At 41.1% G+C, this 24,135-nt stretch overlaps 2 protein-coding genes across 2 annotated transcripts; both read right to left on the minus strand.

Moving 5' to 3' along the window:
• Positions 1-10,346: 10,346 nt before the first annotated feature.
• LOC138892843 (uncharacterized) lies at positions 10,347-12,718 on the minus strand. Its single transcript, XM_070176590.1, has 3 exons — positions 12,034-12,718; positions 11,148-11,209; positions 10,347-10,679 (listed from the first exon to the last, which is right to left on the minus strand). The coding sequence occupies exons 1-3, from the start codon at positions 12,716-12,718 to the stop codon at positions 10,347-10,349; spliced, it is 1,080 nt and encodes a 359-aa protein (XP_070032691.1).
• A 45-nt stretch (positions 12,719-12,763) lies between these two features.
• Positions 12,764-13,156, minus strand: LOC138892844 (uncharacterized). Its single transcript, XM_070176591.1, has one exon. The coding sequence runs from the start codon at positions 13,154-13,156 to the stop codon at positions 12,764-12,766; it is 393 nt and encodes a 130-aa protein (XP_070032692.1).
• Between the last annotated feature and the right edge of the window lie 10,979 nt (positions 13,157-24,135).

Below are 24,135 nucleotides of genomic sequence, written 5' to 3' on the forward strand. Positions count from 1 at the left end.
AGTTTTGATTGGGATTTTGATATTGGATTTGGTTAATCTTGCTATGAGTGAACTCGTGAGTGAATGAGTATTCATATTTTGTGACTTTTATCCGATTCCGAGATGTGGACCCGGTCAACCTTTTAGGGTGATTTTCAAATTTATTGTTAAAATCTTGATTTCATTAATTAGCTTAGTCTATTATAGTTGTATTTATGATATGTAATTGTGTTTGGCTAGATTTGGGCCATTCGGAGTCATATAATCAAGGAAAAGACATTCTTACGGATTGATTTGAGCTTGGTTCGAGGTAAGGGGCATGCCTAACCTTGCGTGAGGGAAATTCCTTTAGGATTTGGTACTGTTGTAATATGTGAGCGCCGTGTACGTGAGGTGACGAGTACATACACATGCTATTTATTGTAAAACCCGATTGTTTTTACTGAGTAATAGCCTGTTTTCATTTTAATTGACTTATATAATTTTTACAGAGAAGTAACCTGTTCTCATCTTAATTGAGTTATACCAACATGTGTAGTTATCCTGTTTAGTCTAATATTGCATGTCTACGTGCTTTAACTGCTTATTGAACTTTGTGCAGCATGCCTAGAAGTTTTTCTGTTTTTCCTTCATCTTTATCAGTCTTAATTGTAGTATTCTCGCTGTACTTGTAGATTGATCTGTGTGTTTATTTTTGAGAACACGAGGTGGTTCCTCGGGAGTTCTCCCTTCACATTTATTTTTGAAACTACAAGGCGGTTCCTCGGGATTTTTCCCTACATATTTACTTTTGAGACTAATAGGCGGTTCCTCAGGAGTTCTCCCTACACATTTACTTTTGAGACTACGAGGCGGTACCTCAGTAGTTCTCCCTGTACATTTACTTTTGAGACTACGAGGCGGTACCTCGGGAGATCACCTAGCATATTTACTTTTGGGACTACGAGACGGTATCTCAGGAGCGCCCCTGTTGTTATCGCATTGTTCATGTGTTGTTGTTTCTCTGTGAATTCTTGCTGTTAATTTCTCCGTTTTACTTCATTTTTAGTATATCGTCTGTCTTATTATTATATCCCAGTAGAGCCCGGACCTGACCTCGTCACTACTCTACCGAGGTTAGGCTTGGCACTTACTGGGTACCGTTGTGGTATATTCATGCTACTCTTCTGCACATGGTTTATGTGCAGATATAGGTGCTTCTTATCATCCCCGCTATTAGCTGAGAGTGCTTGCTACTGTACGGAGACTTCAAGGTAGATCTACTGCGTTCGCAGACCTTAGAGTCCCCTTCTATTCTCTCCTATGTTATTTACCTTCCGTACTTATTTTATTAGACTCTGGTGTATAGAGATACTAGTTTCCTTCTGTAGCTTGCGACTTACGATGTTTCGGGTTTTGGGAAGACTGTGTATTTATAGAGTATTGGTTATTCAGTTATCCACTGCTCGTAGTTGCCAAGTTTTACTTTCGTTTTGTTATTTTCCTCAATTTGTTAGGCTTACCTAGTCGTAGAAACTAGGTGCCGTCACGACGTTATACAGAGGGAGTTTGGGTCATGATAAGTTGGTATCAGAGCTCTAGGTTCATAGGAGTCACGAGTCACAAACCGATTTATTAGAATCTCGCGGATCGGTACGGAGACGTATGTACTTATCTTCGGGAGGCTAGAGAACTGTTAGGAAAATTTCACTACTTTGATTCCTTGTCTTGCGAAAACTGTTGACTTCAAAATTTCTAAACTTCTGTATTCTATTCTCTCACAGATGGTGAGGACACGTACAAACGGATTTTATGACTAGGCACCCCTCCCCCTGCTAGAGTCGCGAGAGGCCGGGGTACCCTCAGTAGCTCCAGTTGGAGGGCAGACACCTGTTGCTGCACTAGCTCTCTAGGAGATTCTACCCTAGTTTCTGAGCATGTTCAGCACCTTGGCTCAGGCTGGATTGATTCCACTTGCTCCTGCCACTTCTCAGGCCGGGGGAGGAGCACAGACTCCCGTCGCCGGTACTCTAGAGTAGTGGGTTTAGGTCGACCAAGTTCCAGAGATTATACCGATGTAGCCGGTAGCTCCAGCTCAGCCCGAGGTTAGGGAAGCAGTTTCTGAGGCGACGCAGCTCAGACTTGAGAGGTACAAGAAGTACCACCCTCCTACCTTCAGTGGATTGGCGTTGGAGGATGCCTAGGGTTTTATGGAGGTGTGTCACCGTATTCTCCGTACTATGGGCGTAGCGGAGTCAAGTGGGGTTTCTTTTACCACATTCCATCTTAGAGGAGCAACCTATTAGTGGTGGCGTGCTTATGAGTTGGGTAGTCCGGCTGAGGCAACTTCACTTACATGGACTCAGTTCTCGGACATGTTTTTGAGAGAGTATGTCCCTCATAGCCTCAGGGATGTATGGCGCACGGAGTTTGAGCAGCTGCGCTAGGGTGCTATGACTGTGTCACAGTATGCAGTTCGTTTTAGTGATTTGGACCGAAATGCACCAGCCTTGGTTGTCACAGTTCGAGAGAGGGTTCGTCGGTTTATTGAGGTACTCCACTCTAGTATCAGGCTTAACATGGCTCAGGAGTTGGAGATGGATATTTCTTACCAGCAGGTTATGAGTATTGCTAGGAGATTGAAGGGTATGCTTGCTCGGGAGAGAGATGAGAGGGAGGCCAAGAGGTCCCGAGAGTCTGGCACTAATAGTGGTACTCGTCCCCAGCTGCCGTTTGCCATGGTACGGGTTATGTGAGTCGCCACATTCATTAAGCTCTTCCAGTCGCTAGTGGTATTCCAGCCTTTTCTAGGCCCCATGTGCCTTATTATGCACCACCAGTGTCCAGTGTGCCTCCTGCATGGGGTGCTATTAGCGGTCAATCCAGTAGACCTGGCCCGAGCCAGTCATAGAAGCCACGCTCTCCAAGAGCTTGTTTTGAGTGTGGTGACACCCGCCATATGGTGAGGGATTGGCTCATACTTAGGAAGGGTGCACCTCCAAAGACTTCTTAGCTACCGCGTGCTCCACCGGGTTCTCAAGCTATGATTCCAGCACCAGCTACCACCCCACCTGCTCATCCAGCTCTAGGTGGAGGTCGGGGAGGTCGAGGTCGCCCTAGAGGGAGAGGCCAAGACAAATATTATGCTCTTCATGATCGTACAGAGGCGGTTACTTCCAACTATGTCATTACAAGTATTGTTCCAGTCTGTCATAGAGATGCATCAGTTTTATTTTATCCAGGCTCCACTTATTCCTATGTGTCCTCTTATTTTGCCCAGTATTTGGGCATATCTCATGATTCTTTGAGTTCTCCTGTTTATATGTCTACACCTGTGGGGAGATTCTATTGTTGTTGACCGTGTGTATCGGTCATGTTTGGTCGTTCTTAGTGGTTTAGGACCAGAGCCGATTTATTATTTCTCAGTATAGTAGACTTTGATATTATTTTAGGCATGGACTGATTGTCGCCCCATTATGCTATTCTTGATTGTCACGCTACGACCGTGATACTGGATATGCTAGGATTAACGCGATTAGAGTGGAGAGGTACCTTAGAGTATACTCCCAACAGAGTTATTTCATTTATTAAAGCTCAACGAATGGTTGAGAAGGGGTGTGACACGCATCTAGCTTATGTGAGAGATGTTAGTATTGATACCCCTACAGTTGACTCAGTCCCAGTAGTGAGGGATTTTCCAGATGTATTTCCATGTGATCTTTCGGGCATGCCACTCGACAAAGAAATTTAATTTGCCATAGATTTGTTGCCGGGCACTCAGCCCATCTCTATTCCTCCATATCGTATGGCTCCTCCTGAGTTGAAGGAGCAGTTACAGAAGTTGCTTGATAAGGGCTTCATTCGGCCCAATGTGTCACCTTGGGGTGATCCTGTCTTATATGTGAACAAGAAGGATGGTTCTATGCAGATGGGTATTGATTACCTCCAGTTAAAGAAAGTCACAATAAAGAACATGTATCCATTGCCTCGTATTGATGACCTATTTGATCAGTTACATGGTGCCAAAGTGTTTTCCAAGATTGACTTACGTTCAGGCTATCATTAGTTGAAGATTCAGGAGCCAGATATTCCAAAGACTGCTTTTACCACTCGGTATGGTCACTACAAGTTTCTTATGATTTCATTTAGGCTGACCAACGCCCCAACAACATTTATGCACTTGATGCATAGTGTGTTCCGACCCTATTTTGACTCATTTGTCATTGTTTTTATTGACAACATTCTGGTGTACTCCCAAACTCGGGTGGATCATGAGCAACACCTGAGGACTGCGCCTCAGACCTTGAGAGAAAAGAAGTTATATGAAAAATTTTCAAAGTGTGAGTTTTGGCTAGACTCAGTGGCATTCTTGGGTCATGTAGTATCGAGTGATGGGATCCAGGTGGATCCAAAGAAGATTTAAGCAGTGTAGAGTTGGCCCAGACCGTCCTCAGCTACGGAGATCTAGAGTTTTCTTGGTTTGTCGGGGCATTACCGTCATTTTGTAGAGGGTTTCTCATCTATTGCAGCACCTATGACCAGGCTAACCCAGAAGGGTGGTCCGTTCAGGTGGACATAGGAGTGTAAGGAGAGCTTTCAGAAGCTCAAGACAACTTTGACTACATCCCTAGTATTGGCATTGGCTACATGTTTAGGGTCTTATACTGTATATTGTGATGCGTCGTAGATTGGTCTCGGCGCGGTGTTGATGTAGGACGGTATGGTGATTGCCTACGCATCCAAACAACTGAAGGTGCATGAAAAGAACTATCCTTCTGACGATCTTGAGTTAGCAGCTATTGTTCATGCCTTGAAGATTTGTCGGCACTATTTGTATGGTGTCCCTTGTGAGATCTACACTGATCACTAGAGTTTGCAACATCTATTCAAACAGAAGGATCTTATCTTGCGTTAGCGGAGGTGATTGGAGTTGCTTAAGGATTATAATATCACCATTTTGCACCATCCCGGGAAGGCCAATGTGGTGGCCGATTCTTGAGTCGTCGGGCAGAGAGTTTGGGGAGCTTAGCATATCTACCAGCAACAGAAAGTCCATTGGCGTTAGATGTTCATGCCTTAGCCAGCCAGTTTGTTAGATTGGATATTTCTGAGCTGAGTCGAGTATTGGCTTGTATGATCTCTCGGTCTTCTCTTTATGATCGTATCAGGGAGCGTCAGTATGATGACCCCCATCTGCTTGTCCTTAAGGACACGGTTCAACACGGTGATACCAAGGAGGTCGCTATTGGAGATGATGGTGCACTAAGGATGCAGGGCAAGCAATGTGTGCCCAATGTAGATGGTCTGCGTGAGTTGATTCTCCAGGAGGCTCACAGTTCGGAGTACTCCATTCACCCGGGTGCCGCGAAGATGTATCATGACTTGAGACAACATTACTGGTGGAGAAGAATGAAGAATGACATAGTGGAATATGTATCTCGGTGTCTGAATTGCCAGCATGTAAAGTATGAGCATCAGCGGCCAGGCGGATTGCTTCAGAAGTTAGAGATTTCGGAGTGCAAATAAGAACGAATCACTATGGATGTCGTTGTTGGGCTTCCACGGACTCAACCAAAGTTTGATGTAGTTTGGGTGATTGTGGATAGGCTGACCAAGTCTGCTCATTTCATTCCTGTGATGACTACCTATTCTTCCGAGCAGTTGGCTCTAATTTATATCCGTGAGATTGTCAGGCTTCATGGAGTACCAGTATCTATCATTTATGACCGGGGTACGCAATTTACATCACGGTTCTGCAGATCCATACAACATGAGTTGGGTACTCGAGTGGATCTAAGCACAATATTTCACCCTCAGACGAACGGGCAGTCCGAGTGCACTATTAAAATATTAGAGGATATGCTCCATGCGTATGTGATATATTTTGGAGGTTCTTGGGATTAGTTGTTTGCCACTTGCGGAGTTTGCCTATAACAACAATTATCAATCATTTATCCAGATGGCACTATATGAGGTTATGTATGGTAGGCAGTGTCGGTCTCCAGTGGGTTGGTTCGAGCTAGGCGAGGCTAGATTATTGGGTATAGACTTGGTTCAGGATGCTTTGGAAAAGGTTAAGGTGATTCAGGATCGACTTCTCACAGCCCAGACCAGACAGAAAAGTTGTCACGCCCCAAACTGGGGGAGGCACGACTGGCACTCGATACTGTATTCGATCGAGTTAGCCACTAAACATACTAGCTAACTAGACCGGGGGCCCAACAGATCGGGCAACACAACATCTGAAATACTAAGCCTAGACCGTAAGGTTATGACATGAATAACAATAAGCCATATAAACATAGGTAGACAAGCCAAAATAATAAAATACTAGCTGGCTGACGAGGCCACGACTGAAGACATACATGCCTACACACCTACATATACATGCCAAGCCTATGGGCTGGAGACTGAAAGCAGCAAAAAGAAACCCAGAATATTATGTCCGCAATAGCCTCTAAGAGTGTCATAAGCACTGTCAGGATAAGGCCCCAACTATACCCAAACTGTATAACAAAAGTAACCATCCTATGAAAGCTCCAGGAAGAAGTGGAGCTTACCAACTCACAGCTGAACCCCGAAATTGTAGCGGAGGGGTCGATCAGAGTCCCTACCTGGACCTGCACGCACGAAACAAATATGTCGTGTCCCCAGGCAACGGGACATCAGTACGAATAAAAATGTACTGGTATGTAAGGCAGAAAGTAGAATCATACATAGCTGATGTAAAAAGGTAATAAAGATACCACCTGACACTGAAACTCTGATAGCCTCCATGGCCAACATCCGACCTCATAGTAATAAAATATGCATGGTATGCTTGTGTAATCGTATGTCGTGAATACATATATATTGATGTAAATACATGACATACCCAACCAAATGCTAGCAATGGCGGGCTTTCCCGGTAGCTAACTGGTATCATATTGCCAGCTGTACAATATATATAGTCTTTCGGGCAAATAGGCCCCTTACCTCCGATTATAGCTTGAAGTCCATGCATAATATGTCATGTATGATATGAACTTTGAATGCACATAATAGGCCATAACAAGAACATAGACAACCTTGGCTCATTGGTACTCTTATTCTCATAATCTCATAATCACCTTCGTATCGCATACAAATGTCTCGTGGAACCTCATATATTTTTTAATAAGTTTGAAAACTTAACTTGACTTTTAGAAAGATAACTTAACTCTGAATATGTTCATAAAAAGATTAAGGTGCTTCACTTAGTCCTTATACCTGATTTCTTGATAATTAGTAAAAGAAAGTATTTAAAAAAAAATCAAATATTTTAGTAGTTTAAACATAAAAATTATATTTGAGAATTTTGAAATCAACGTGTCACTTTAGAGATTTTAAAATACACTTTAACAAGGAAGAAGGACTGATCGCAAATACTAAATGTCTTTATTTTTAAGTCACACAACCCAAAGATGAATAAGAATTCATATATATGGACATATATTTAAGAAAGCCGACAAAATGACATATATAGATGTCGAATATCCTTTTTAACCGAACGAGTGGAATATCAACCTAATAGCATCATGAAAATACTTCATCTAGGATACCAATGCCTTTCACAGAAGGTCTTTCTAGCAACAGAATAGTAAAATATCACATTTGGCGTCTTAGGAATTTCCCAAAATTCGTGCTAAAAGGAAGGACGAAGCTTAGCCTTAACATACCTCTCCAAGGAACGCCCGAATGCCTGTAGTTCCTTCACGAAAGTTGTTCCTTACGTCCTAAGCTTCGAAACCACTATATATATGCAGCTTATACGCACCTATAAACAGTTCATAAATGAGTTTAAATCGACATATTTGCCATATGACACTAACTTGACGAAACACCCGTAGAACTTTGTAAAAACGATCATAAAAGAGTCCCAAGATGATTACCTTGGAAAACCAAGTATAAATCCTGAAGAACCAGCAAGAACAACAAATTCCTATCTTCCAAAAATAACTCCAAACTCAGCTAATAGAAGGGAAAAATGATTGCAAAGCGCAGAGATTGCGCTTCTAGGCACGGGGGCAAACTTTAACGATAGAAATCGTTACAAATGCACCTTAATCACTCAAAAACACCATGAAACCCTCTCTTAAGCTTTCTCACTGTTTTGGGATGAAGATGAAATGTTTTGGGGTCTTAAAAGTCGGATTTGCCGACTTATACCACTTGTTTGACCCGACCCGGTTCGCGACCCGATTTCAGCCCGGACAGTCCGCGGTAAAACAGTCATAAAATTTTACTCCAATGTCGGTTTGATGTGATATTTCTTTGGTTGCAAACTAGACTCGTAGACCTTAAATTTTGTAGGTTATGAGTTCCATAACTTATTATATATTGGGAGCAATGATCTGATACATTTGACTCAAAGTCTAGAAAATATATTAGAGAAATTTACGATAACTTTTGCCGACCTTTATTTCGCAACTTGCTTGACTCCTAAACTTAACATGTGACCAGTGTGATATTATAATACCTCATAACATATTATTCTTAGCATATTATACACTCTTAGTCTTATCCCACAGGTGCAAGTTAACTTAAACCTTCCGAACGCGCGGGGTGCTACCCGAGCCATTTCTTTAACCATGAACCTTTGTTTAAGGGATTCCTTTGAATTAAAGCTTTAGTTTAGTTCCTTGATATTACCACACATTTTCAGTCTTATTCTCCCAATGTGCTATACCCAATCATATATACCTAATATAACCACGCTACGTTACGTATATTACGTAAGAGAAGAGAGAAACACCTGGGGTCTCACAGTCTCCCCCCCTTAAGAACATTCGTCCGCGAATAGGTCAAGTCAATTCTTTGGTTTCATTTCTTTTCCGCTAATACGTTATTTGCGAGGCTATATTTGTTACATTTGCAAAGCATAAATATAATTATGAAGATTCCAACTACTAGGCTTCGTATAGCTATCTCGCAATAAGAAATTGCACTTTCAAGTCATTTAAAATCCAATTAAATTCCTGTAAAGAAATAATTGGCAATTATTTAAATGCGACTCACCTTAAGTCGTAAATAGGTGGGGGGTACTTCTTCCTCATTTCCTCCTCAGCTTCCCAGGTCATTTCCTCGATGTTGTTATTTCGCCATAACACTTTCACGGAAGCCACTTCTTTAGTTCGAAGCTTCCTTACCCGCCGATCTAAAATAACTACTGGTACCTCTGTATAAGATAAGTCTTCAGCAATGTGAATATCCTCAATGGGCGTAATATGTGAAGGATCTCCAATGCACTTCCGTAACATAGATACATGAAACACAGGATGGACTGCTTCCAATTCTAAAGGCAAATCAAGCTCGTACGACACCCTACCAATCCTCCAAATAATCTTATATGGTCCAACATACCTGGGGCTGAGCTTCCACTTCTTTCTAAATCGCATGACGCCCTTCATAGGCGATACTTTCAAGAAAACCCAATCTTCTACATCAAACTCTAAGTCTCGTCGTCGAACATCTGCATAAGACTTTTGCCGACTTTGTGCTGTACGCAATCGATCTCTAATAGGTTTTACCTTTTCCATTACTTGATGGACTAAGCTAGGACCTAGAAACTCTGCTTCCCCGACCTCGAACCAACCGATCGATGACCTACACTTCCGCCCGTATAGTGCTTCTTAATGAGCCATCTAAATACTTGCTTGGAAGATGTTATTATAAGCGAACTCAATAAGAGGTAGATGATCATCCCAACTTCCTTTAAAATCTAGCACGCATGCACGTAACATATCCTCAACTGTCTGAATAGTACGCTCTGCCTGTCCATCAATTTGTGGATGAAAAGCGGTGCTAAGATTTACCTGCGTGCTTAGACCCTTCTGAAAAGATTTCCAAAAATATACTGTAAATTGAGCCCCTTGATCAGAGATAATAGATAATGGTACTCCGTGAAGGCGAACAATCTCTCGAATGTAAAGCTTGGCATAATCCTTGGCTGAATATGTCGTCCTGACTAGCAGGAAATGAGCAGATTTTGTAAGCCTATCAATAATTACCCAAATAGAATCATACCTCCGTGGAGTGCGAGGCAAACCAGTGATGAAGTCCATATTTATCATGTCCCATTTCCATAATGGAAGCTCTATACACTGAGTTAGGCCTCCAGGCCTCTGATGTTCGGCTTTAACTTGGTGGCAGTAGGGAGATTGGGCTACCATCTTTGTGATATCCTTTTTCATTCCATTCCACCAATAGATCTGTCGAAGGTCCAGATACATCTTTGTCGCTCCGGGATGAACTGCATATCTAGAATAATGGGCCTGCAAAAGAATCTTGGCACGGAGCTCTCCTACTGACGGTACACATAAGCGGCCCTGGTATCTAAGGACTCCATCTCTAGTTAGCTCAAATAAAGGTTATCGCTGCTGTGGTATACTTTCCCTCAGTTTTATAAGCTCAGGATCCTCGTGTTTTCGCTCTTTCACTTCAGTAACAAAAGAATATTTTGCCGTATTATGAACGAGAATGCGTCTACCCTCTGCATCTACCAAACGCACCTGCAAACTAGCTAGCTGGCATAGATACTTGGTCATCTTGATCTTATCAGCTTCAACATGGCTTAGACTTCCCATGGACTTCCGGCTAAGGGCATCAGCAACAATATTAGCTTTGCCGGGATGATATAAAATATCAACATCATAGTCCTTTAGTATTTCTAGCCATCTTCTTTGTCGTAGGTTCAGCTCCCTCTATTTAAATAAATACTGAAGGCTCTGGTGGTCCGTGAAAACATCAATATGAACCCCATATAGATAATGCCGCCAAATCTTTAGGGCAAATACAACTGCGGCTAACTCAAGATCGTGCGTAGGATAGTTCTGTTCTTGTTTTCACAACTGTCTGGAGGTGTACGCGATAACCTTACCATGCTGCATAAGAACACAACCTAGGCCAATTCTCGAGGCATCACAATATACAACATAGCCCTCGGTGCCATCCGAAAGAGTCAAGACAAGTGCCGTAGTAAGCCTTTTCTTTAGTTCCTGAAAACTTTGTTCACATGCCTCAGTCCACTGAAACTTAGCTCCCTTATGTGTCAGTTTTGTCAATGGTGCAGAGATAGAGGAAAATATCTCCACAAACCTTCGGTAATACCCTGCCAAGCCTAAAAAGCTACGAACCTCAGTCGGATTCAAGGGCCTCGGCTAAGTCATCACAGCTTCAATCCTTTGGCCATCAACCTTGATACCATCACCGGTAATAACATGACCAAGAAAAGCTACAGAAGTTAGCCAAAATTTACATTTAGAGAATTTAGCATATAACCTGTAGTCCTGGAGAGTCTGCAATACAGCTCGCAAGTGGTCTGCATGCTCGGCTTCCGATCGTGAGTATATCAGGATGTCGTCAATAAACACAATCACAAATTCATCCAAGAATGGTTTGAATACCCGGTTCATAAGATCCATAAAGGCTGCTGGGGCATTTGTAAGCCCGAAAGACATGACAAGGAATTCAAAATGGCCATACCTCGTCCTAAATGCTGTTTTGGGGATATCAATATCCCTGACTCGTAGCTGATGATAATCGGATCGCAAGTCGATCTTCGAAAAGCATTTGGCACCTTGTAACTGGTCGAACAAGTCATCAATCCGTGGAAGAGGATACTTATTCTTGATAGTGACTTTATTTAGTTGCCTGTAGACAATGCACATCCGCAAGGACTCATCTTTCTTTCGAACAAAGAGCACCGGAGCACCCCATGGGGATGTACTTGGCCTAATAAAGCCTTTATCGAGCAAGTCCTTCAGTTGTTCCTTCAATTCCCTTAGCTCTGCAGGAGCCATTCTGTAGGGAGGAATGGATATAGGCTGCGCATCAGGAAGCAAATCTATAGAGAAATCAATTTCCCTTTGGGGGGAATTCCTGGAAGCTCGTTAGGGAATACCGTCGGGAATTCATTCACAATAGGAACCGACTGAAGAGTCGCTGGCTCCTTATCTATATCCCTAACATGAACCAGATGGTATATACAACCTTTAGCAATAAACTTCCGAGCCCTAAGGTATGAAATAAACTTACCCTTGGGCGTGGCTGCATTACCTTTCCATTCAAGGACAGTCTTACCAGGAAAATGAAATCGGACCAACTTTGCACGACAATCAATATTAGCATAACAAGCTGCCAACCAATCCATACCCATAATGACATAGAAGTCTAGAATAACCAATTCAACTAAATCAACAGAGGTTGGACAGTCATTAATTAACACTGTACAATCTCGATAGACATGATTAGCTACAATAGAGTCGCCAACTGGCGTAGACACCTCAACTGGCTGTGGCAACAACTCAGATCTCATGTCAAGCTTACCAGCAATAAATGGAGTAATATATGAAAATGTAGAGCCGGGATCCATCAATGCATAAATGGCATGAGAATGTATTGTCAATATACATGTGACAACATCTGGGGATGCCTCTGAATCCTGTCGGCCTGTGAGTGCATAAAAGCGGTTCTGGCCACTACTAGAACCTGAGGTGTCTCCTCCACCTCTCCCCCTACCACGACCCTGAGTAGACTGTGGACCTGGTCGGGGAGCACGGACTGAGGGCGAAGAGGCGGCTGTGAATCCTGAAGGCTGAGCTGGTGTACCTCTGCCTAACCCTGGGCACCGGCTAATATAATGTCCTGTCTGTCCACAATGAAAACATGCACTCGAACCCTGTTTACATTGCCCGGTGTGCAGCTTACCACACTGAGTACATGGAGGAGTAAGCTGTCTCATCTGTGAAGAATGCTCGTGTCTACGCCCCTCAGGCTGGCCTGAGATCTACCCCGGTCCTGACTGAATATAACGATCAAACTGCTGGCCCTGCATCTGTGGTGGGAAACTACCTGCTGACCGAGGTGGATATCGATGGAATGGGGGCCTAAAATCAACTCGTGGCTCCCTATAAGACCCCATAGTATGAGCCCTCTTAATCTGCTCCCTATCCCTGCGAGTATCACGAATTCGACGGGAAAGGTCCTCTATAGTCTTAGCGAAAGCCTGTATGCGGGAAATATCTACATCATCTGATAGGGATGCAACCCTACAGTCTCTAATCAGATGATCCCCCAAACCATCCACATAATGATGAACTCTAGCCCTCATGGTACGTACTATATCTGGTGCATACCTTGCCAAAGAATTAAACTTATGGCTATAATCCCTCACACTCATATCCCCCTGCTTTAGGCTAAGAAACTAGTCAAGACGGGCCTCCAGAACCTCCCGTGGCAAATAATGGGCTAAAAAGGCCTCAGAGAAGTCCTCCCACTCTGCTGGCAGAGCATCAAGTCCACTAGATCTCTCCCATGCCTCATACCATAGGACGGCTACATCACGTAGTCGAAAAGAAGCCAACTCTACAACCTCGGTGACGGAGGCATGCATCACCCTCAATACTCTATACATATGGTCTATAAAGTCCTGGGGATCCTCAGTGGAACTGGATCCTGTAAATAATGGAGGGGCCAAGTGAAAAAACTCTCGTACTGTCGAGCTTCCTATCCGATCTCTCCGGGCATCTGCTCCTGACTCTACCTGTCGCTCATGAATAGAAACCATCCTAGTCAGCAACTGAACAACCTCCCTCATCCCCTGCTCCCCAGTCTCTGATGGGGGAACAATAGGTGTTGGAGGTCCTGTGTCTCTAGCTGCCTCAGGTACCAATGGAACTGGTGAGGCTGGGGGTACTGCATCTCCCTGGGGTCCAACAAGTGCTGGGGAAGCTGAAACTAGGGGTACTGGAGACTCACTGTGAGCCTTTAAGGGAAATTTATCCCTCTGAGCCGGTGGGGAACGACTGGTACCTTCTCCCGAATCCAAACCTATCTCTCGCTGTGCCATCTCCTGAGCGTAGGTAGCCTGTTAGATAGGAAACACAAAGCACGATTTAGATTTCATATGTTCTTATAACTTCCCTCTATAGCACGATCTATTAATTGAAAGAAATGTAACCAATCCTAAATGCCTCATAGCCTCCTGATTATAAGTGTGATGCACAACACACCCATAAGCAACACTTTACTAGACACGGCTTGTGGACTCCCTGGGATACGACCTGCTCTGATACCAAGTTTGTCACGCCCCAAACTAGGGGAGGCACGACTGGCACTCGATACTGTATTCGATCGAGTTAGCCACTAAACATACAAGCTAACTATACTGGGGGCCCAACAGATCGGGCAGCACAACATCTGAAATACTAAGACTAGACCGTAAGGTTATGACATGATTAACAATAAGCCATATAAACATAAGTAGACAAGCCAAAATAATAAAATACTAGCTGGCTGGCGAGGCCGCGACTGAAGACATACATGCTTACTCACCTATATATACATGCCAAGCCTATGGGCTGGAGACTGAAAGCAGCAAAAAGAAACCCAGAATATTGTGTCCACAATAGCCTCTAAGAGTGTCATAAGCACTGTCGGGATAAGGCCCCAACTATACACAAACTGTACAACAAAAGTAACCATCCTGTGAAAGCTCCAGGAAGAAGTGGAGCTTACCAACTCACAGCTGAACCCCGAAATCCTAGCGGAGGGGTCGATCAGAGTCCCTACTTGGACCTGCACGCACGAAACAAATATGTAGTGTCCCCAGGCAACAGGACATCAGTACGAATAAAAATGTACTGGTATGTAAGGCAGAAAGTAGAATCATACATAGCTGATGTAAAAAGGTAATAAAGATACCACCTGACACTGAAACTCTGATAGCCTCCATGGCCGACATTCGACCTCATAGTAATAATATATGCATGGTATGCTCGTGTAATCGTATGTCATGAATACATATATATTGATGTAAATACATGACATACCCAACCAAATGCTAGCAATGGCGGTCTCTCCCGGTAGCTAACCGGTATCATATTGCCAACCTGTGGCCATCTGTACAATATATATAGTCTTTCGGGCAAATAGGCCCCTTACCTCCGATTATAGCTCGAAGTCCATGCATAATATGTCATGTATGATATGAACTTTGAATGCACATAATAGGCCATAACAAGAACTTAGCCAACCTTGGCTCATTGGTACTCTTATTCTCATAATCTCATAATCACCTTCGTATCGCATACAAATGTCTCTTGGAACCTCATATATTTTTTAATAAGTTTGAAAACTTAACTCGACTTTTAGAAAGACATCTTAACTCTGAATATGTTCATAAAAAGCTTAAGGTGCTTCACTTAGTCCTTATACCTGATTTCTTGATAATTAGTAAAAGAAAGTATTTCAAAAACAAATCAAATGTTTTAGTAGTTTAAACATAAAAATTATATTTGAGAATTTTGAAATCGATGTGTCACTTTAGAGATTTTAAAATACACATTAACAAGGAAGAAGGACTGATCGCAAATACTAAATGCCTTTATTTTTAAGTCACACAACCCAAAGACGAATAAGAATTCATATATATGGATATATATTTAAGAAAGCCGACAAAATGACATATATTGATGTCGAATACCCTTTTTAACCGAACGAGTGGAATATCAACCTAATAGCATCATGAAAATACTTCAGCTACGATACCAATGCCTTTCACAGAAGGTCTTTCTAGCAACAGAATAGTAAAATATCACATTTAGCGTCTTAGGAATTTCCCAAAATTCGTGCTAAAAGGAAGGACGAAGCTTAGCCTTAACATACCTCTCCAATGAACGTCCGAATGCCTGTAGTTCCTTCATGAAAGTTATTCCTTACGTCCTAAGCTTTGAAACCACTATATATATGTAGCTTATACACACCTATAAATAGTTCATAAATGAGTTTAAATTGGCAAATATGCCATATGACCCTAACTTGACGAAACACCCGTAGAACTTTGTAAAAACGATCATAAAAGAGTCCCAAGATGATTACCTTGGCAAACCAAGTATAAATCCTGAAGACCCAGCAAAAACAACAATTTCCTATCTTCCAAAAATAGCTCCAAACAAAGCTAATAGAAGGGAATAACGATTGCAAAGCGTAGAGATTACGCTTCTAGGCACGTGGGCAAACTTTAACGATAGAAATCGTTAAAAACACACCTTAATCACTCAAAAACACCATGAAACCCTCTCTTAAGCTTTTTCACTGTTTTGGGACGACGTTGAAATGTTTTGGGGTCTTAAAAGTCGGATTTTCCGACTTATACCACTTGTTTGACCCGACCCGGTTTGCGACCCGATTTCAGCCCGGACAGTCCGCGGTAAAACAGTCATAACTTGTTATTCCAATGTCGGTTGGATGTGAGATTTCTTGTGTTGCAAACTAGACTCGTAGACCTTCGATTTGGTAGGTTGTGGATTTCATAACTCTTTATATATTGGGAGAAAGGATCTGATACATTTGACCCAAAGTCTAGAAAATATATTAGAGAAATTTACGATAACTTTTGCCAACCTTTATTTCGCAAGTTGCTTGACTCCAAAACTTAACATGTGACCAATGTGATATTATAATACCTTATAACACATTATTCTTAGCATATTATACACTCTTAGTCTTATCCCACAGGTGAAAGTTAACTTAAACCTTCCGAACGTGCGGGGTGCTACCCAAGCCATTTCTTTAACCATGAACCTTTGTTTAAGGGATTCCTTTGAATTAAAGCTTTAGTTTAGTTCCTCTATATTACCACACATTTTCAGTATTATTCTCCCAATGTGGTATACCCAATCATATATACCTAATATAACCACGCCACGTTACGTATATTACGTAAGAGAAGAGAGAAACACCTGGGGTCTCACAAAAGTTATGTGGATCAAAAGGTTCGCGATGTTGCATTCATGGTTGGAGAGCGGGTATTACTCCGGGTTTCTCCTATGAAGGGCGTTATGAGGTTCGGGAAGAAGGGCAAGCTGAGCCCAAGGTTCATTGCTCCCTTTGAGGTGTTGCGGCGTGTTGGGAAGGTGCTTATGAGCTTGCCTTACCTCCCAGTCTAGCAGGAGTTCATCCGGTATTCCATGTTTCTATATTCCAGAAGTATCACGGTGATCCGTCTCATGTGATGGATTTCAGCTCAGCCTAGTTGGACAAGGATCAATCTTACGTTGAGGAGCCAGTTGCTATTTTGGACAGGTAGGTTCGAAAGCTGAAGTTAAAGAACATTGCTTCCGTGAAGGTTTAGTGGAGGGGCCAGCAGGTCAAGGAGGCGACTTGGGAGATGGAGAATGATATGCGCAGCCTCTATCCTCATCTTTTCACCACTTCAGGTATGTCTCAATGCTCGTTCAAGAACGAATAATTATTTTAAGAGGGGGAGGATTTAATGACCCGACCGGTCGTTTTGAGTGTATTAGCCTTGATCCCCTATTTACTGCTTCGCCCGTATCTTTTTCTACTTATGTGACTTGCCAAGAGGTTTTGTTGTGGTTTCAGAGTGATTTGGGATACTTAGTCCCTAAAACGGAAGCTTAAGTCTTATGATATTAACCGTAGGTGAAACTGTGTGAAGACGACCCCAGAATGGAGTTTAGTCGGTTCCGTTAGCTCTGTTGGGTGAGTTTGGACTTAGGAGCGTGTTTGGAATATGAATTGGAGGTCTATAGCTGATTTAGGCTTGAAATGGCGAAAATAGAATTTTTGAGAAGTTTGACCGGAAATGGACTTTTTAATATCGGGGTTGGATTACGGTTCTTAAAGTCGGAGTAGGTCCGTAATGTCAATTATGAATTGTGTGCAAAATTTGAGATTAATCGGACGTGGTTTGGTATGTTTCGACATCGGTTGTATACGTTTGAAGTTTTAAAGTTCATTAAGTTGAATTGGATGGTGATTCATGTTTTTAGCGTTGTTTGATGTGATTTGAGGACTCGACTAAGTTTGTATGGTGTTATATGACTGGTTGGTATGTTTAGTTAAGGTCCCGGGAGGCCTCATGTGAGTTTCGGATGCTTAACGGATCGAAATTTGGACTTGTGTAATTGTTGAAGCTTTTGGTGTAATCGCACCTGCAGTGGGGTGGCCACAGGTGTGGACATGTACGTGCGAGAGGCCAAGCACAGAAGCGGGATTGAGGAGATGGCTAGGGGTCGCAGGTGCAAGGGAATGTCCGCATCTGCGAGCCCACATATGCGTTTGAAGTTCCATAGATGCAGAGAGTGAGCTGGAATGGGAGTCCACAGAAGCGGACATTTGTTCGCATGCGCGCAGTCGCAGGTCCGACCATTTGATCGCAGAAGCGGGCACAAGTGTGTAAGTCAAGTCCGCACCTGCGATGGAATTTCTACAGGTGCGGTGTCATAGGTGCGACTATGGGTCCGCAGATGCGAAATCACTGGGCAGAAAAGGGGAAATTTTGGGGTTTGATCTCATTTTCACTTTGGGGCTTTGAGAGCTCGGATTTAGGCGATAATTTGAGGTATTTTCAGAGGAAGCTTTTGGGTAATGATTCTTAACACCTTTATGGTTCTATTCCACTAATCTATAGTTGATTTCTTCATTTAATTAAGGAACTTGGTTGATAAATTTGGGAACAATGGAAGAAGTTCTTCAACTAAGGTTTTGAGTTTTGATAAGGAGTTTTATATCAAATTTGGATAATTTTGGTACGAGTGAAATCGTGAGTGAATGAGTGTTCTTATTTTGTGACTTGTACCCAATTACGAGACGTGGGCACGAGTTAACCTTTTAGGGCAATTTTCAAATTTCTTGTTAAAGTCTTGATTTCATTTATTAGCTTAGTCTATTATAGTTATATTTATAATATGTAATTGTGTTTGGCTAGATTTGTCCATTCGGAGTTGGATAATCGTGGAAAAGGCATTCTTATGGATTGCTTTGAGCTTGGTTCGAGGTAAGTGGCTTGCCTAATCCTGCGTGGGGGAAATCCCCTTAGGATTTGGTACTGTTGCCGTGTACGTGAGGTGACGAGTATGTACACAGGCTATTTGTTGTAAAACCCAGTTTTTACTGAGTAACAACCTGTTTTCATTTTAATTGAGTTATACCATTTTATGGAGTAGTAACCTATTCTCATCTTAATTGAGTTATACCAACAAGTGTAGTTATCCTTTTTAGTCTAATATCGTATGTCTACCTGTTTTAACTACTTATTGAACTTTGTGCAGCATGTCTAGATGTTTTCCTATTTTTCCTTCATCTTTATCAATCTTAATTGTAGTATTGTCACTGTAACTGTTGTATCTATCGGTTTGAGCTTTGCGTTTATTTCTGAGACTACGAGGTGGTTTCTCGGGACTTCTCCTTGCATATTTACTTTTAAGACTATGAGGTGGTTCCTCGGGAGTTCTCCCTGCACATTTACTTTTGAGAATACGAGGCGGTACCTCGGGAGTACTCCCTGTACATTTACTTTTGAGACTACGAGGTGGTACCTCGGGAGATCTCCTTGCATATTTACTTTTGGGACTACGAGATGGTATCTCGGGAGAGCCCCTGTTGTTATCACATTGTTCGTGTGTTGTTGTTTCTCTGTGAATTCTTGCTATTAAATTATCCATTTTACTTTATGTTTAGTATATCGTCTGTCTTATTATTATATCCCAGTTGGGCCCGGACCTAACCTCGTCACTATTCTACCGAGGTTAGGCTTGACACTTACTGGGTACCTTTGTGGTGTACTCATGCTACTCTTCTGCACATGTTTTGTGTGCAGATACATGTGCTTCTTATCAGCCCCGCTATTAGCTGAGAGTGCTTGCTGCTGTATGGAGACTTCAAGGTACATCTGTCACGTCCGCAGACCTCAGAGTCCCCCTCTATTCTCTCTTATGTCATTTACCTTCCGTAGCTCTTTTATTAGACTCTCTTGTATACAGATACTAGTTTCCTTCTGTATCTTGTGTCTTACGATGTTTCGGGTTTTGGGAAGACTGTGTATTTATAGATTATTGGTTATTTTACATGCCGAGCGGCATTGTTACTAGTTATTCAATTATCCACTGCTGTTAGTTACCAAGTTTACTTTCATTTTGTTATTTTCCGCAATTTGTTAGGCTTACCTAGCCATAGAAACTAGGTGCCATCATGACGATATTCGGATGGAGTTTGGGTCGTGGCAGTGTGAGACTGCAGAAGCAGCCTCTTATGCGTAGATGCAAAGTTGGCTAGTGCTAGGAGAGAGCGCAAGTGCGAAGGGCATTTCGCATCTACGAGCCTGCAGATGCGGGCAAGTGAGCTTAGAAGAAGAACTTGGATGAGAGCCTGGTTGTCCGCAGATGCGGAGGTATGGTCGTAGAAGTGGCCTCGCAGGTGTAGAGATGGGACCACAAGTGCGCATAGCTGGAACTTAAGTGACTTCCGTAGAAGCGGCCTTCTTACCGTAGAAGCGGTGTCGCATGTGCGACCAACTTAGCCGCAGGTACGAAATTGCAGGGCAGAAGGTTGAAACGAGGGTTTTGATTACTTTTCTCATTTTGGACTTGTGGAGCTCGACTAAGGGTAACTTTTGAGAGGGTTTTTGCTACAATTGAATAGGTAAGGAAAGTTTAATTACTTTTGATGTTAGATGTTGATTACCCATTGATTATTACACTTAGTTTATGCTAATTTGAAGTAAAATTTGGGGATTTTATACCAGGTGGTTGGAGAGTGAGATTTGATGATTTGGAGGTCGATTTGTGGATGGAATTGGATGAAATTAGTATGGTTAGACATGTAATTGAATGTGTCGGAATTTGTGAATTTGGTCGGGTTTCGATGTACGAGCCTAGGGTTAACCTTTTGGGTTGACTTTTCGATTTTGATTTAAGACTTTAACTTTATTATTTCATATTGTTTCATATGGATATTATTGATGGTATTAAGTTGTTTGTAACTAGATTCGAATCGTTCGGAGGCCGATTCGCAAGGCAAGAGCTTGTTGGAGTATTGGGTTACACATTATGAGATAAGTAACATTTCTAAACTTAGAATTGAGGGTAACTATCCCTGGAAGATGTTGTTTGTAAAGTGTTGGGGTGACGTACATGCTAGGTGATGGGTGTGTGGGCATGCACTGAGGTAATCATGATCCGAGTTGATTTTTGTACTATGTTGCTATCATGTCTTGTTTTTATATGTATTTTTCCTACTTGTTATATTAATTGAGCTATGGTTCATGTTAAAAATCATATTTAGGCTATGTGGTTATTGATTTAGACCCGATGAGACTATTTCTTCTATTTTGGGTTATATGATTTAACTGTAATTATACACCCAGTCACGATTCTTCATTTGCATATCATATCTAAGTTTCTGTCCATCATTCATTGTTACATCACATGTTATCATTATTTTTCCATATGTGGTACTGGTGGGTTGAGTGATATGAGATTATGAGCCCTTGAGCCTTGAGTGGTTGATGAGTGAGGTGGGCCTTAGAGCCGTGTTGAGAGTGTTATCATGGATTGGGTTGCACGTTGCAGCAGGCCATATTATTATTATTATTATTATTATTATTATTACTATTATTATTATTATTATTATTATTACTATTATTATTATTATTATTATTACTATTATTATTATTATTATTACTATTATTACTATTATTATTATTATTATTATTATTATTATTATTATTATTATTATTATTATTATTATTATTATGTGGATCAGACTAGTTGCCGCAGTAGGCCATATTAGCTTTTAATTAGTGCTTGGGCAGCATTCCCTCCTCTGAAGTCCGATATACCAGCAGTGAACGCTTGCATAGTGATATATATATATATATATATATATATATATATATATATATATATATATATGCTTTGGTGAGTGGCATTGATGCCTGTCACATGTACAATGCTGAGTGATTGAGTGATTGTGTGTGTAATGGGATAGTATTTGAGACAAACATCTTGATTATGTTGAGAGTGACAACATATGGGATATCACCGTGAAATCATTCATTTGACATGCATACTTGACATGTAGGCATAGAGATGTTATTCCTCATACTAGCTATAACTGACACGTTCTTATCAGTGTTGGGATTTAGTTTTTATACTTAAAAGCATGTCTAAATTCCTGTAAAATGAACGAGTTGATTATGATAATTCCTTTGAGTTACTTATTATTATTGTCCTCATTATATCCGTGTTGTTCTTAATGTTGGCTTCTGACTGTCCTCTTCTAAGATCGTCAATGCTTTCAACCCAATATTAGTTGTGTTATTTATTGAGTACATCGAGTCGGTTGTACTCATACTATACTGCATTTTGTGTGCAGATCCAGGTACATCTGGACATGGTGATTGTTAGAGCCGTGTTGGTACCAATATTTGGGGACTTCGGGGTAGTTTTTATGACGTCCGTAGACCTTGACTCTCTTTCCTTTTTTTTTCTTCTTATTACTGTTCTATTATCCAGACAATTGTACTAAGGATTTGGTTTATATTTTGATACTCAGTAGTGCTCATGTACTCGTTGACACTAGATTTTGGGGATGGTTGTAGCATTATTATTATTATTATTAGAAAATTATGATATTTATGCTGTTAAGTTTAGTAAACCATGTTTAATCAAATGCTTAGTTATTATGTGACTGTTGGCTTGCCTGACAAGTAGTGTTAGGCTTTGTTTTAAAAGGCGTTTCTGGGGCGAGGCATACCATAAATGCCCCGGGGCGATGGTGTGGGGCGAAAGTCTCAAGAGGCGTACGCCTCGCAATTTGGAGCGTATGCCCGGGCGTTCGGGGAGCGTTTTTTAGTAAGGAGTAAGCTCCAAAGACTTTTTTAAATTAAAACAAAATTTATTGAATTAGTCCTTCATATAATACCCAAATTCTCAAAAGTCAGTTTGTTAATTACTCAAAAGGTTTAAAACGGAACTCAAAAGTATTAAATTTAAAAGTAAAGACCTTTTTTTTTTTATTGATTTAAGCCCTAATTCATGATTTTCTCAATTTTTTATCTTGTCCGCTAGTCTGCTAATATCTGCCAAAAGCAACGAATATTTAATTTTTTTTACAAGTACAAAGAGAACTACATACTTTTTCATAGCAACAAATTCAAAGTTCAAATTGCAGGTTAATCATCCTTTGTGTTCCTCCATATAGAAAACTTTATTCTTTTAGAATCAAATTACTTGTGCTTGTAAGTAACATATAATAGATTGTTTTGATTAGTTTTTTGTGGGGATGGAGCACACATATATATAGTTTTCTCCAATTTTTATGCAATTTTACCTGTTTATAAATATTTACTGTCATTATATTATTTTATAAAATATTAAAAATTAAATACCTATGGGGCTTACGCCCCGCTGAGGCATATGTAAAATGCCTCGCCTTACGCCCACGCCTTTTAAAACACTGGTGTTAGGCGCCGTCGCGGCTTCAATGGGAATTGGGTCGTGACATGAATAAAACTAACTAAAATGAATATTTTTGGTTATATTTAACTTTTGAATCCCCTTAATAACAAAAGGGAAGATTTTAGTGACATGACAAAAGCTATAAAAAATTATTTTAGGTTATAGGCTCAAATTTCAACAACAACATTGTAGTATTTTCTTGAATCATCTTTCATAATATAGGTCACTAGTGACTAGATAGTATTGTTCCTACTAAGAATTTATAGCCACACTCAATTTGGACAACAAGCTATATGATATGAAAGCATTCCATCTAGTAACACAAGTTTCTACTCTGCTCTTATATATATATATATATATATATATATATATATATATATATATATATTAGGTGATTGATTTAAATCCTAACCCTATGTGAAAATTAGTCTTTATGGAGATCTAGAGAGCAAAATGTAAGGTCCATGCCCATTTGATAAGAAAAAGAAAAAAATTGAAAATGAAGATTATGGACATGCGCCTATAAAATAAAGGCTTGGCTGATAACCTTTCTTGGAGCCAAAGAATGAAATGAAAGGTGGATAATATTTGCCAAGGTTTTCTATTTTTTCTTTTGCAACTTGGAGCCCAAGTACTTTCTCCTATAAAAGGAGGAGCTCTTTCACTTATTTCAACACACTATCAAAAGGAGAGAAAGAAGAGTGAGGCATCACAGACTGGGTATATAAAAATAAAGAGTGTGAGCGATATTATAGTGATGTAGGAATATCAAAAGGGGATTATTTTTTTTGAGTGTTGTAGTGTCCTTTGTAGTATTTTACTCAAGCCTACAAAGTGTAAAATTTATTGCTATAGTGATATAAATTGCTTCTCTTGGGCTCATAGTTTTTCCCTT

This window comes from Nicotiana tomentosiformis, chromosome 5 (genome assembly GCF_000390325.3).
Source record: "Nicotiana tomentosiformis chromosome 5, ASM39032v3, whole genome shotgun sequence".
NCBI lineage: Eukaryota > Viridiplantae > Streptophyta > Magnoliopsida > Solanales > Solanaceae > Nicotiana > Nicotiana tomentosiformis.

Coding starts and splice junctions, on each gene's coding strand:
- LOC138892843 (XM_070176590.1), bottom strand. CDS start 12,718: ATGAGACAGCTTACTCCTCCATGTACTCAGTGTGGTAAGCTGCACACC. Junction 11,210..12,033: donor GACTGTCCTTGAATGGAAAG/GTAATGCAGCCA, acceptor TAACTTCTGTAG/CTTTTCTTGGTCATGTTATT. Junction 10,680..11,147: donor ATGGCCAAAGGATTGAAGCT/GTGATGACTTAG, acceptor TTATTTAAATAG/AGGGAGCTGAACCTACGACA.
- LOC138892844 (XM_070176591.1), bottom strand. CDS start 13,156: ATGAGTGTGAGGGATTATAGCCATAAGTTTAATTCTTTGGCAAGGTAT.